Source organism: Denticeps clupeoides, chromosome 6 (assembly GCF_900700375.1).
Source record: "Denticeps clupeoides chromosome 6, fDenClu1.1, whole genome shotgun sequence".
Lineage (NCBI taxonomy): Eukaryota > Metazoa > Chordata > Actinopteri > Clupeiformes > Denticipitidae > Denticeps > Denticeps clupeoides.
This window is the reverse complement of record NC_041712.1, coordinates 16,950,276-16,964,505: the sequence shown is the minus strand read 5'-3', so window position 1 is coordinate 16,964,505 and position 14,230 is coordinate 16,950,276. Positions and strand designations below refer to the sequence as shown.

The 14,230-nt window shown below is 38.1% G+C and overlaps 1 protein-coding gene across 3 annotated transcripts in view; it reads right to left on the bottom strand.

Moving 5' to 3' along the window:
• Positions 1-824: 824 nt before the first annotated feature.
• gabrb2b (gamma-aminobutyric acid type A receptor subunit beta2b) overlaps positions 825-14,230 on the bottom strand; it is a 58,504-nt gene continuing 45,098 nt past the window's right edge. Inside the window, exons 6-10 of one of the 3 annotated variants that reach the window (XM_028984933.1) lie at positions 11,246-11,383; positions 9,429-9,581; positions 8,256-8,500; positions 6,275-6,415; positions 825-5,189 (exon numbers count right to left, since the gene is read on the bottom strand). In XM_028984933.1, the coding sequence (XP_028840766.1) occupies positions 4,842-5,189; positions 6,275-6,415; positions 8,256-8,500; positions 9,429-9,581; positions 11,246-11,383 (1,025 nt within the window). In that variant the 3' untranslated portion in view covers positions 825-4,841. The remainder of the gene's footprint in view (positions 5,190-6,274; positions 6,416-8,255; positions 8,501-9,428; positions 9,582-11,245; positions 11,384-14,230) is intronic. The other 2 variants (XM_028984932.1, XM_028984934.1) reach the window with 2 other exon arrangements.

Sequence of the window (14,230 nt, the reverse complement as noted above, 5' to 3'; positions counted from 1 at the left end):
CTCCCGTCCTCCCAAAGATACCGAACCATCCTGAAACCCGCCGTCTTCCGGTTCTCCTCTGCCCCGGTCCTTCCCAAAGATCCCGAACTGACTCCCCGCTGCGTTGCAGCGCGTCCATTACTTCCTCATTCCTCGCCGGCCAGGCGTCCCCGGTCCTCCTGCCCCGCTCACCCAGTGTCCTCTACCGGTACGACGGCTTATCCCCACGCCGAAAGTATGTCTGCAACTACGTCATCGTATTCCCCCTGTGACAGTATTGTAAAATGTATCTGCTAAATGAAGTAAAGTATTTGTTTTGTTTGTATTGTTCAGTTTGGACACATTCTTAGAAACAACGTTGCAGGAAATATGAATGTGCCAATACTACTACTACTACTAATAATAATACTACTAATAATAACAACAATAATACTTCTGCTAATCTACTACTACTACTACTACTACTAATAATAATAGTGCACTATCATCAAGATGGAATAAAACATGTCACCTATCTGCATGTGCAACAAAACACCATTATTAAGACCTGCTTAGGGATTTCCTACCATGACACATTTTAGCAAAAAGTTTCAGCCTTTTACTGAATGATCTGGTATTGTGAACTCCAGAAGTTGTTCATCCATCTCTTTGGATGCTAAAGGTTCATGCATTTGTGTATTTTAATGATACATTAACATTTTGGGTCGTTGGTTGTTGTCTTGCTCTGGAGAAGGGCTTCTAATAAATGCTGTAAATGTAAATGTAACTAAAACATTAATTATCCAAAAATAAACTCTAGTGGAACACCTGGTTAACATTACAACAGATGCAAATAAAGAACAAAGTAGGTTATAAAGATTTTGTTTAATGTTAAGAAATCAGCTAGTATTTACACAAATATCTGATTCCAGTCAATGATTATATTCATTATGGCTGTGTATTTACATATAAAAATTACAGTCAGGAATACAATATTCAAAGCCCTGCCTTCAATGTCACCTCTACCCCAAACTGAATCCATGTAGAGTACCACAATGTTTCTTCAGACCAGGTAAATTGAAGTTAAATTTCATCTGCAATCTTAGATGATCTGGTAACATCTTAAAATAGAGTGATGAGTTCTACGTGAAACATGAATTTAATGGGCATGAATTTTTGTGCTCAGTGTACAATAATTGTGAATCAGTTTTTTTTAATCACATACAAAATTACTTTCAAAATAACTTGTTTAAATGATAAAATAATTATATTGGAATTTACCATATTCTAAAAGACACACAACGTTTTTTTGTTCAGCTCAATGTCTAATATTGCATTGAATTAGATTCAATTCATTTAAAGTTTAATACTGAGGGTTAATATACAGCAGTTGGAAAAACAAAAAATAATTATGAGTATGAAAATCTTCATTAATTAAACTCTTGGGGTTATACTATAATTGCATGCAGTTATGTTCGTATAAATGAGCGACGAATGATTTTCCTTGTGAATTTATGGTATTCATGAGTGCATGCAAGATAATTTAAATATCTACAACATATCTCATAATAAAAGCTAATGAGATATTATAATGTCAGTCTATGTTTAATTGTTACCGATCATCTAAGGGGTTCACTGAACAGAAAAAAAAAATTATATAGTACAAAGGCAAACATTTTCTACTTGTGCATTTTCCCTGTTGTTTCACAGTTAGGATAGAGTTTTTCTCATTTTGTCTCATTAAAATTCTCTCAGTTTATAGGAAACTGTCTCTAGAGCACCTGTCATTTTTACTCTGGCAGCCTTTATGGCTTTAGTTGCATTTTGTTGTGTGCAAATGTTTCTAAAAGAAAACTACAATTTAATATGGCACCTAGAACACTGTGTGGCTAAAACACAAAATCAATAAGGATTCACTCGTAAGATCATAATATTAAATGAAATGTGTGTACCATTTTTAGTATAATGTTGTCTCCATTTACTAAAAGAAAGTTCTTTTTTACTCATGTCATATAATTCAGTGATCCCACGGCACCTCATTTACAAAATGCTTTGGATAATAATGGAAGAAAAAATATCTGAGTAAAAGAAATTCACTTTCTCAATTTTTGCTTTGTTTTGTGCTTTTAGAGTCTTTTGACCGTATTTGTTTGACCCACAATAGTTAAATGTTAAAAGGAATTAATGTGGGATGAAAGCCAAACTAAAAATGTATACCTATATGGGCCAGATCTTGGAAAAACTAATAAATACATTTAAAAAATGGCAGGCAGAGGTCAATTAACTGTTATAAGCAAAAAAATAACATGGGAGTTCTGAGTCATCATCAGATTAAGGATTAAAACCTAATGCCCATGTGATCATCTGACTATATGAACATTACTATCACCTATATCCTGTTTCAGGTTGAAAGGAGTGGTACACCATGAGCAATTGAACTTTTTATGTTTTCTGTGGATTAAAATAATCCCCTTTTGAGGTAATTCTCTCAAATTTGTGTTCTCAGGACCTTGTTTCAAACCTTTGAGTCAATGTCATATAAATAGAGGCCCATTTAGTAGGGCAAGGATGATAACAGGATGGGGTCTTATTCAACAACTGTAATTACAATCAGAATCACTTGAACATTTGGATGTACATTAGTAAAAATGTTTTTGTTGTTTTTTTATCATTTTAATGCACACATTTCACTGAAAACTGGCACTGCAGATCAGGCTGACTGCTTGCTCTGCAGTATGGAATGTGATCAGGTGCGTAACTGAACGCCTCTTTTGCAACAAGTTTAAAAAATGCAGCCTAGGCCTAGGTTTGATGAATAAGGCCCCTAGACCTCTTCCAAGAGGACAGGATGAGGAGCGGTGTGTGACTTGTCTATTAAGTTGAACACAATCAGACCCATCCCAGCACCCACCTCAGTTTCTGATAAAGGACACACACACACACACACACACACAGTCTCCAGTGTAAACATAGATATGCTGAATGGTCCATTTTAAATACATGTGATTTGTTTCAACAATCAAAATACAATATATATTTACATGTAATCATGAGATAAAAGGCGCGCGTACTGTTTACTTCCTTTTTTTAAAAATCATAAACGCCTTAACTGCTGGCTCCAAGTCATCTCTTGATCATAAAATGCTTCAAGACAAAATAAGTCACTGTATCCAGTCTATTTGAGGCCACAACTAAATATTATACAGAGTACTAAAATTGTTACAATGTGCATTTTTGCTACTTTCTTTTTGGTTAAAGATGTATGCCCCGGGACCACAGAGTTTTTCATTTGCATTAGACCTGGGCCATTTGCTTAATATATGAAAGTTTATTACTAACATCCTTTTAAAAAGCAATAATTGCTCAGTATTTCACAATGCTCACATTTAATTATCATAGTGAATATACAGAGGGCCTCATTATTATCTATTTTAGATAAAAAAAAAACAACTTAATTTTAAGTCTCATACATAAACAACTGGCAGTTTCTTTTCTAATATGTCTATTCATTTCTTGGTTATAGTTATTTAAGGCATTCTTTCCAATCACAATTAAATCTAACCCTCAAGCTTCGACTAAGTGTTTTAGTGCCTGAATTGCATTCACTGGTATAATTACAAAACCATAATTTTCTTGGTCCTGGACTAAGATCGCTGCACTACTCGAAAGGTCGACAGTTGAATTTGGTTACAGCCCTACATATTTTTTGGGAAAACTGCGCCCAGGGCTAATCTTTGCCCACAAAACAACATAGGAGGTCCATAAAACCCAAGGTCTATGTTGTGCAGCTCTGGAATGGTATCAGAATTGACTTATTTTAAATATATATATAAACTTTTCTTGATACATTTATATGTATTCTAATAAAAATTATTTCTTTAAATGAAAATAATGCATTTAAACAAGTAACAACATGATATATCAATTATATAGAAGTACAAAAGATTTCTAATTTCAAAATCCTCTATACTACGTAATATCATATTAAATGTAATGAAAATGCTAATTCTGTGATATAAAGACAAAAATGAATTAAAGGCTAGAGAAGTATTACAAATTTGTTTCTTTAAATCTGAAACAAAATAGAGTACAGATGGTATTAGGCAATTTTGTCCAGAGCTGGCTAAATGGAATGATTTCATTTTCTTTACCCATCTAAAAAAAAAAATCTAATGTGGGGATTTCAACAGACAAATCCGGCGTGAAATTGGAATGTGGACCGGCCAGGAAATAACTGAACATGCATTTCTGGGTCCAGTTCAACCAGGTGTTTTTGCAGAAAAAAAATTTACTCCTTTTACAAATAATTCCCCCACGCATAAAATCCTGGCCTACATAACTTGATGTTTCTTGCTCTCACCACCACATCAAGTCCACTTGGATACATTCAGCAGAAGGCAGCAGAAGGTGGAAATAATATTTAACGCCTTGTGCAGGAGGTAAAGATGTGATTCAAGTCAAGCAATTTAACTGCCAAAGTCTAATTGACATTTTGCCCAATTTGAAATGTCCTATGTAATTGAAAGTCTAAATTCTGGTGTTTTACATTTAGGATGGACAGTCTGCATTTCAATTTTGGATGCTGTTACTCTGTTGGAAATCCTTTATAAGACCAGGAACATAAATTTGGCAACAATTACTGAAAATCAACATATAAATAAATAAACAATACATAAATATATTGAAATTAACAACTGAAAGAACACAAAATAAATTGTAATCTCACACTTCTAAGGTAATTATGTGTTAGCCAGCAATTAAGGTTATCCAAGTTTAATATGAGTTAGCTCTGATTATAATTGAGTTATAATATAGTTCCGTCTTGGTTGAAATTACAAAAAAAAGAAGAAGAATACGTGTTTCTCCAACATTGCTATGTCTGCTTAGTTGATGTAGTACAGCCAGTAGATAACGTTGAAAAAAGAGAAGACGGTGGGGAAAATCATCCTTGACCACCGGTCAATGGAGTTTACATCAGTCAAGTCTGGAATGGTGATCTTCAGCTGAGAAGCACGCCTCCGTAGCCGACTCTTCTTTTGGGCTACGTGCCGCTCCAGGGCGTTGCGGCCAAAGTTGTGCCTGGCTAGGCCCGCCTTGCGATACTGCAGTGTTGTGCTATCATAAGCCAGCATGGTGTTCCGAGGGTCCCCCAAGCCCAGGGTGAGCTCAGATGTGCTCATCTCATTCTTGATCTCCAGGGGGGTGAGGAGAATGTTTTCATGTGGGTCCATCTAGAATTTCCACAGATAGCCATGTTAGTTAAGGTCATCATGATCACCACACTCTCTTTTATCCAAAAAAGTAGCATATAAAATACTACTTTGTATTAACATTTACAGGCGTTCCGCAGTGTTATAGTTATTATTGTAGTAACTGTCTTTTGCACATATATTCTATAATGCTAAATACTTGAGTGTCTCCTAGGGGATGGAGTCAGAGTGTGATGATTCAATGTCTTCAAATTAGAATAAAAAAAATAATAGAACTTGTCTATGAAAACCTACATAACAGAAAAATATAGAATTTAAATAGACAATAAAATGTAACTCACATGGCCAGAAAAATGATCAAATAACCAAACTAGCCATCTAGCTAGTGGTATATATGTTGGGCTATTACCATGTATCAGAACAATCTTTTTCAGTTGAAGCAGGAGCTACACAGAATAATCATACTTCATCACATGATAAATAACCCGCAAACAGGACTCATCCCAATTGGCCACTACAACAAGGGTTTCTGCCAGATGCTATCAAGATGTTATTTATGTATTTAACAAATTCTTGTTTGGGCCTTGTGCACCATAGGAGGCCGTCTAATGTCATTAACTCAGCATGCCCTGCACGGCGACTGATTTCTACATTTAAATATTCAAAACATGTAATAGTAATAGAGTTCTTAAATCTTTCTTTGTACAAATAATAAGACAACACATCATGGCAACACCACAGGATTAGTGTCAGTGACATACATGATGGCAGGACAGTTGGAGTAGAGAAGGTGAGCTCAACCATAACTCTACTTACTTGCTATGTATCCAACAACCCATTCTACATACTTTCAATTTTTGTCTACTAAAAGCATAAAATGAATCTGAAATCTAGAGAGAGGCGGTGAGGGATGGAATGGTAATGATGGTGATGATAGTGAATTGATGAGAATGCACTCTGGTACTCCTTGGAGGAAAATAAAACAAGAGAGAAAGCTTTTGAAGAAGGAAAGAAGAAATGCTGAATCTTTTCATGCTGGGTACATGGACGGTTCATGGAGTCTAATTGCATTGAATTGCAATGTTACTCTCTTTTTCATCCAGTACCTTATTTTTTTGCTCCCCTAGTCCTATTGCTGCATCGTCCATAAAGATCGGTTCCCACATCAAGTCATGAACGTCAATATCCCTCTGTTTCATTCTGGGATACAGAGCATCGTCTCTCTGAACTATGTTTCCCACCAACCACTGCAAGCATACAAAATCAGGACTGTCACTTCATACACAAAGATGGCACTTCAGGTTCACTGTTATGCCTTAGGTCACTGTATTATATTGCAATTTGGAAATCAAAAAGGCAAGATAATCAATCAGGGCACTATTTTCAAACTGGAGCTAAGCATAGCGCTACACACCAAGTATGTGGCTTGTTCGTTGGTGTAAGGCAAAGGCGTCCTCAGGATTTAGACAAAAACAAAAGAACCACTTGGTAGTTACATGTATCTGGAATAAATTGTTCCTGTCAGCAACAATATAATCTTTCCTTTTTTAATAAACCAATTTCAATGGGAAGAGCTTGATGACTGACAGCTCTCTCACACACGCCATTTTCTTAATTATAGATTTTTAATCCAGCCCTGTATAACATATCACATGCGCAAATACCATGTTTCCTTCTGGTTTATCTTTTAATTTATGTAAGTCCTGAGTACTCCTCCGAACTTACAGTAGTAAACAAGTCTCACACTTTGCACACAGTGCTGTGCTTAGTGCCATTTGGAAATAGTAAATGATGACGCTCTAAGGTTTTGGCCTCAAAGGTGTTTTAAGCCATACTAGCATGGTGGCTTCACCCCCTGGAACACGACAGCTTCAGAACATGCACTGTGAAGAAAGAAATATATCTGTCCTACAGCACAGGGCAATGCAATAACACAGTCTACCAATTGCAAACACAACACATCTATTTATCTCAACTTTGATTTTAGTAGTCACTCGCATTCTATTCACTATTTATTATGGATTTAATGTTTTTGTTCATTTAAATGCTACATGTTTAGGTTTTTAAGATATTCTGAGCCGCTTTGCTCAAAAACAACACAAGGATGCAACACTAAAAGTGAATCTTTACATCTAACAGACATTTTCTTGTACTATGCACAGATGGATGGCCTTAATAGCAGAATTAGTACAATAACAATCCACAGAGGTATTTCACGCTCGACTTTAGTCTGTCCAAATTTCCCTATGCACATTGTGACTTGTGCTGAGTACTGTGACAGAAATGCTATTTGTCCTCATTAGTAAAGAACCAGAGCACCTTGTTTGGATTCCTGGCAGGTATGTCAGGCTCATTAAGTCTTGTTTTTCTTGACTGCAAATCAGACTAGGGCAAGTCCCACCTCCCATTTGAGGTGGGAGCACAGTCCCTCATCATGATTGCTTTCTTGTCCGTGGTGCCCTTTGCTTTTGCGTGTAAAAATGAGCTTCTCTCATAGTTCTTCAGGTACTTAAAATTGCCATTGTGTCACAAGGGCTAAGACTAAAGCCCTTAATTTATCCAAAAAATACATGAATGTGTTAGAAATAATGTGTGATTCATGCTGTATTTCCTTGGCTGTAACTCAGAGACAAAGGTCAAACATAAAAAAGTACAGTGAGAACATGAGCACAGACTGGACTGGATGGTCAGTAAAATGATTCACAGTTTACTTCTGTGTTGGGGGGCAGTGACTGGCTTAACACGTCTTCAATGAGTCTGGCATCTTACATTTGATTTGTACTATTTGCAAAAGTATTAAACATTATTCTATGCATACATAATAGACATTTTTCAAATATAACATTTAGTACCCTTTTGATTTATGGCCAGTTCACAAGTTTTGTTAAATAATGCAAAAGTCTATATTAACACTACTAGTGGTACTAGTACTAGTTATAATAATTTTATAATTGTGTTATATAATTTTTTATTTTATTTATTTTTTTGATGCTGAGAATCTATTCCTTCAGTCCATCTATTCCTTCAGTCATGTAAACAAAAATATCTAGCCTGGCTTGTCTACATCCCATGAGGGGCAAACAGTACCTTATTTGGATCCATTCTCATCTTCTCATTGTTGGCGGCTGAGGCTTTCTCTGCTGCTTTCTTCTGGCGCTGGGGTCCTCTGCCAAAGAAGATGTAGTTGACCAGTGCGTACTCCAGCAGGGCCAGGAAGACGAAGACGAAGCAGCCCATCAGGTACATGTCTATGGCTTTGACATAGGGGATCTTGGGCAGGGTCTCCCGCAAATGGGTGTTGATGGTTGTCATGGTGAGTACAGTGGTGATGCCTGGATAGCAAAGACGTTTGTTAGCAACAGTTCCTAGCCTTTTTTGTGCAGAGTACAACAAAAGAATACTTAGTTTCAGGAAAGACATAGCATTTTTTACTTTAATATTTTATATAAAATGCCCTATACATTGGTTGGGGTGTTAGACCCACAGATTCATAAATGATTGCCATTTCATATAAAAAACACCCCTAAAGTTCACTCTTATCCATGTGTAAGTGACTTCTCATTCAAACAGGCTAAACTGTTCTAGTGTGGGACTAGACATGTACACAGACTTAAATACAATGGCAGTATCCCTGATTCAGGTGAAACAAGGGCGAGATATTCAACACATTCCCTGGAACGGGGGTAGATTCCAGGTGCCAGTCCCCCCAGCCCACCTGACATGTATTAGCACGACCTAAACTTTATTAATTCAAACCAAACATCCCAGAGAATCCATACCCAAACATCGCAATCATGTAGAGTGCTGCTCCTATAAAAAGAGATTGAAGTCGACAAGCATGCATGCCGGCACACACACACACACACACACATATACACACAGAGCTGGTGTGGTACTCTTATGTAATCAAGTGTTACAGAAAAAAAAATGTGAGTTTGTTTTTTCTTTTCCTTTTAAAAAAATATATCCAAGCACTCAAATCAAGAGCAGACGCAAATCAGTCAGCCTCTTCTGCTTGTTAATAGTTTTCCGCTTATGGCTTGAAAATGCTTTCAGCATGCACATAACTGAATTTCCGGTCAATTTGCCCTCAAATAAACATACAGATTCTAAATAAATAAATGCAGTTAAGGATTTTGGCCTACAGAAGTCATTGCTCAAATACGTGAAAAAAAAATCACTTGCATATGTTTTCAGAGGGGTTTATGGAGTAATCTGATGTTAGGGCAACAGACAAATTGAAATGGGAACTGGGCATACCCAAAGCCACCCTGGCGGCAGACGCGTCGTAGTTAATCCAGAACGAGACCCAGGAGAGGATGGTGATCAGGATGGAGGGCATGTAGGTCTGCAAGATGAAGTAGCCGATGTTCCTCTTCAGCTTGAAGCTGAGGGACAGTCGTGGGTAAGACCCTGCAGGGGCATGAATGAGAGGCCGCATGTTAACTGAGCCCACATGTTAACTGTGGCCGATGCGGATTCCTTCATGAGCAGCTCTCACAGTTCCCCCCTCATTTCTTTAGATAAACCATTGATCCAGAATAACCTCATTTTGCTAATTATTGGTCCCAGCCCTCTGGGACATAGTTAAGGGGACATAATGGTCATTAGCTGGATTCATATGAGCAGGGTTTGAGCTGACTGAAATCACTGACACCAGGGCTTCTACTACGGACACCCACATCATCAAAATAAAAAAAAAATGTTTTTCTGATTTGGTGCAGGCAGTGGTCTAAATTTTAGTCTGTGTCTAACATAATGTCTAAGACTAAGGTATTGTTTCCAGTGCCCAGTTCTGTGTCTGTGTTCCCTGTGGTATGGTGTCTGCTTTCCCCGCTCCCCGTTTTTGGACCAGCATGTTGTGAGTCCTTTGGATTGGTTTGCACCATAAACTCCCCTGTTCCCTTTATTACATTTGCTTTATCAATAAACATTAATAAATAATCTGCGCCTGGATCTCAATCTGTTAATGTGTTGTGACAACTTTATACTGGGGTGTGGATCATTTATATTAGTACATCTGTGTGTAGGCTTTATACAGTTCACTTTTGAAATTCAGCTGACCAGTGGTGCTCCTGTGAATGATCCATTTCCACAGCTGAAAACTGGTCTTGCTGCAACTGACAGTTTGTGCCTTGCACATTATGATTTATGATAGATTACAATTCATATGAAACATTGCACAGTATTTCAGATGAACAAATCATTGAATAAAGGCACTAAGATACAAAGCATGTGGGCACTCTGCATATACTGCGTATACACACACACACACACACACACACATATATATATATATGTGTGTGTGTGTGTGTGTGTGATCTAGATTTGGAAAACAAATGAGAATGTTCTTTGAATATCAGTGTGAAATAGCATGCAGTGTACAGAGTGTGAGAAATGGATATAAAACAGGTGAGACGGGAAAGAGGAGGTGGGGACAGGAAAAAAAAATCAATTTGTAAAGAAGAAAAGAAGCCATTGTTTTGCTGTGTACACTGTTTGTTAGGAGGGTTCACAATTAGTTCAGCGCTGACACCCCTTGCCCAAGCACCACAGGAAGAGCACAGCGTTTCTCCCCGAGAAGGGATCCGTGCTACTGCCTCGCTGCCTCAAGGGCATTCCTGGTGAGCGTCGCAGGAACGCGGTGATAAAGGAACGGCCTGCAGTTTCTGTTCCGTTAGCGGAGGAGAGCCGGTCACCACCGCTCGCAACTATCACGTCATGCCAGCAAAGGCTTACGAGCTCTGACTGCCTGCTCACCACTGGCCCAGAGCCATTAGGGCATCCTGGGGCAAGGCAAAGAGGCTCATTAGCAATTCAGACATTAAGCAGTTTTTGTAACTAAAAAGGAAAAATAAAAACTCCGTTCACGTTCTTTGACGAACATGTGAGTGTAGGGAATGAATAAACAATAGCCTCGTACAACTGTTTTAAATAAGTTATGAGGGTGCCGCATTCTGCACGGATGGGGCCACCCCCTCCACCGCAGCGGTGAGGACATGCCTTAAGACATTCCATGCATCATTAGCAGCCGAGAGCAGATGTGTCCGCGAAAACGGCAAAGGCAATGACCTCACCTGTGGAGAAGACAACGTTCTTGGAGATGAGTTTGTAGTCGACGATGGAGAACTGCGGCAGCTCTATTCTCTCCACGCCGGTCACGGCGTGGTCACCCCCTCGCCAGTAGAATTCGATGTCATCAGTGGTGTAGCCATCTGTGTAGGACAGAGGGGTACAAATGGGATTTGAAAGAAAGAAAAAGCTACATCCACTTGACCTGAAGCAGAAAAGTTCTGATTAACCATTTCCAATATGAGCAAATTATTTGATGGCCTGAGGCTTTACTGTGAGGAACATGGACAATTAGCTATAACATAATGACCATGATAGGTGAAGTGCAGAGACTGTGGACCCTTTTTTGTTGTTGATAGAAGAGCTTCTGTAGCTCAAACTAAGTCAGGGCTGTTTTCGGTGAAAAAAGATTTACGTTTATTAGGTACAGCATTAGGTACAGTTTATTTTCATGTTTAATTGGACGTTTAAATGTTAAATTTTAGTTTTTTTAATTCATCATATTTACACTTAATAAATAAAGTTTCATTAAAAACAACACATGTAGGAAATAGAGCAAATTACAGATAATCATGTTATAGGGGTTTCAAGCAGAGCATGAAACTCTGGTCTTGCGTAAGCTACTGCCCGGCCCATGCGGTTGTCATTGGACTGTGAGGCGCAGTGTGTGTGCAGAACATAAGGGCATAAGTGAAAATTCTCTGATTCAAGATTATTTAAAAATTAAAAATACTCATTTGAAATTGTCAAGGACATCTGGTAAGGTGTTTTAGTACATTTTTGGTGGTATTATTATTCCACCTTTTTTTGCACTCTTAGGAACCAGACAAGTTGTGTTTGAGTTATACATGATGACCTACCATGAAAAATAATCATGCTAAAACAGATTAAGCCATTTTAGTTATCTTATTTTAAATATTATTATAATATTATTTTAAATTATTTAAATAATGTACAATGTGCAACCAGTCAATTCTCTTACATTAAAAATACACTGACAGTAGACTGGCTCATTGAGGCTGTGTAATTTATTGTTATCTTCGGAGAATAAAATGGCAAGACCCACTTAAGTCCTTTTGTTTCTGTGCCACTGAGCCTGACCTTGCAAATTTTCTTTTGCCCACATTTCCACTCTCTTCTTACATCACTCAAATGGCATTGATATGTCTATAGGAACCTGGAAGTGAATGAAAAGGAGGAGATGGGGGGTGGGGGTTAAAAACATTTTTCAACCCAAGGTTTAAATAAGAGGTAAGGTTGACTCCTTTTGAATGATGAAAGAAAACGGCCAGAATGTATGATCATGCCCCCTGGTTTCGGGGCTAAAAATAAAGCACACCCATCATGATAGCATCGCCTGAGACAGCAGACAATACTAAACGCATTAAAGTTGGAGCCAGAAATCTTCAACTCCAATCTGTCTGAAGGCGGTTATAATTGAGTGGTTTAGCAGAGCATCTAATTGAGATTTAGGACTTAAGAAGACAGATTACATCATAGGAGAAAATTTCACACTGTTCACATGTAATAATGGCCTAAATGCCCAAATATGTAACATTACATAGTCTATCATGATTTTATGTTCTAATGTAATTGAAGATCATAACTATAATGAACTACCCTGCCCAGTTTCAATTCAAGGACACACATCCAAGGCTGAACCAAGCTGTAAAACAAAAGCATCTATTACTGATTTGAGTTGAAAAAAGCCCTAGAAAATAAAAAAAGGCAGTTGTGTAACATGAGAGGGGTGTTTCTCAGCACAGTTCAGAATAATGTTTGATACCCAGGGCACCAAACGGCTTTAATCTTAGTGCTGCTGTCCAATTAAAATGGCCTCCAAAGAGCATCAGCAGTCAGTCGTTTATTTTTTCCCCACTTCCTCTCCTAGTGTAAGGAATCTAGAAAAAAAAAACTTCTGAGGACAGAACTGTGCCATAGTGAATAAACTGCTCACACCCTGCAGGAACTTTGTATTAAAAAATGGACGTGATGGTCCAGCTCAATACGTTGTGGTCCATCAGTGCGGAAAATGTAACTAATATGTGGTGGGGTGTTGCGATAAGATAATGGTTTCTTTCCGACAGTGCTGAGAACTCGTGAAATAACCTTTGTAGTAAGACATTTCCCCACCCCTGCTGAAAGACCCCTGTGATATTCTTATCCTCACTAAGGGATAAGTCTTTTAACATACACCTTCATACCGTCTCAACCATGATTAAGGCTGAATTAAAAAGCATGTTAGAAGACACAGAGCATCACTGCTTGGAATATATGGTTACGCTGCTGACCAGGCACGGTGTCCATGCTGACCCCTGTCCATCTCCAAAATGGCCTACAATGGGCATGTGAGCATCAGGGTCTCTTTTTCTGTGGACAGGCAGATTAGTATGGAGAACATAGGATGTACCATGAGAAGAAAGCAAAACGGCACAGGCAGTGTGATGCTCTGGGCAATGTTCTGCTGAAAGACCTTGGGTCCGGTAACACCCACCCAAAGAATGTTGCAGACTGCGTACAACCTTTCAAGACATTAATACACTTTGAACACAGAAGCCTCTTTCAGCAGGATAATGTACATCTGCCTGGGTAGTTTGAAGATCATTCACAGTGTTTTTGGCCTCCAAATTCCTCAAATTTTAGTCTAACAGCATGTGGAATGTGCTGAGGATAAAAGTTATTATGATATACATCCCACCTTAAGGACTTGGTGATAAAAGGACCTGGCAGATACCATAGGACACATTCAGAGCGTATCATCATATTTCAACAAATTATTTGATGGCATTTCTTTGTTAATTACAGTGGAAGTGAAGGATTTATCATTTGCTTTCTGCCATCTTGTTTGCACTCAAGACATGAATACACTCACAATAAATTACAATAAAATAGGCTGGACTTTATACCAGGTCATTTTTCTGCTGCATTTTTGAATAAACTCAGTAATGGGGAAGAGGTGTCCAAGGTGCTGATCCTTCAGCTCCTAGACA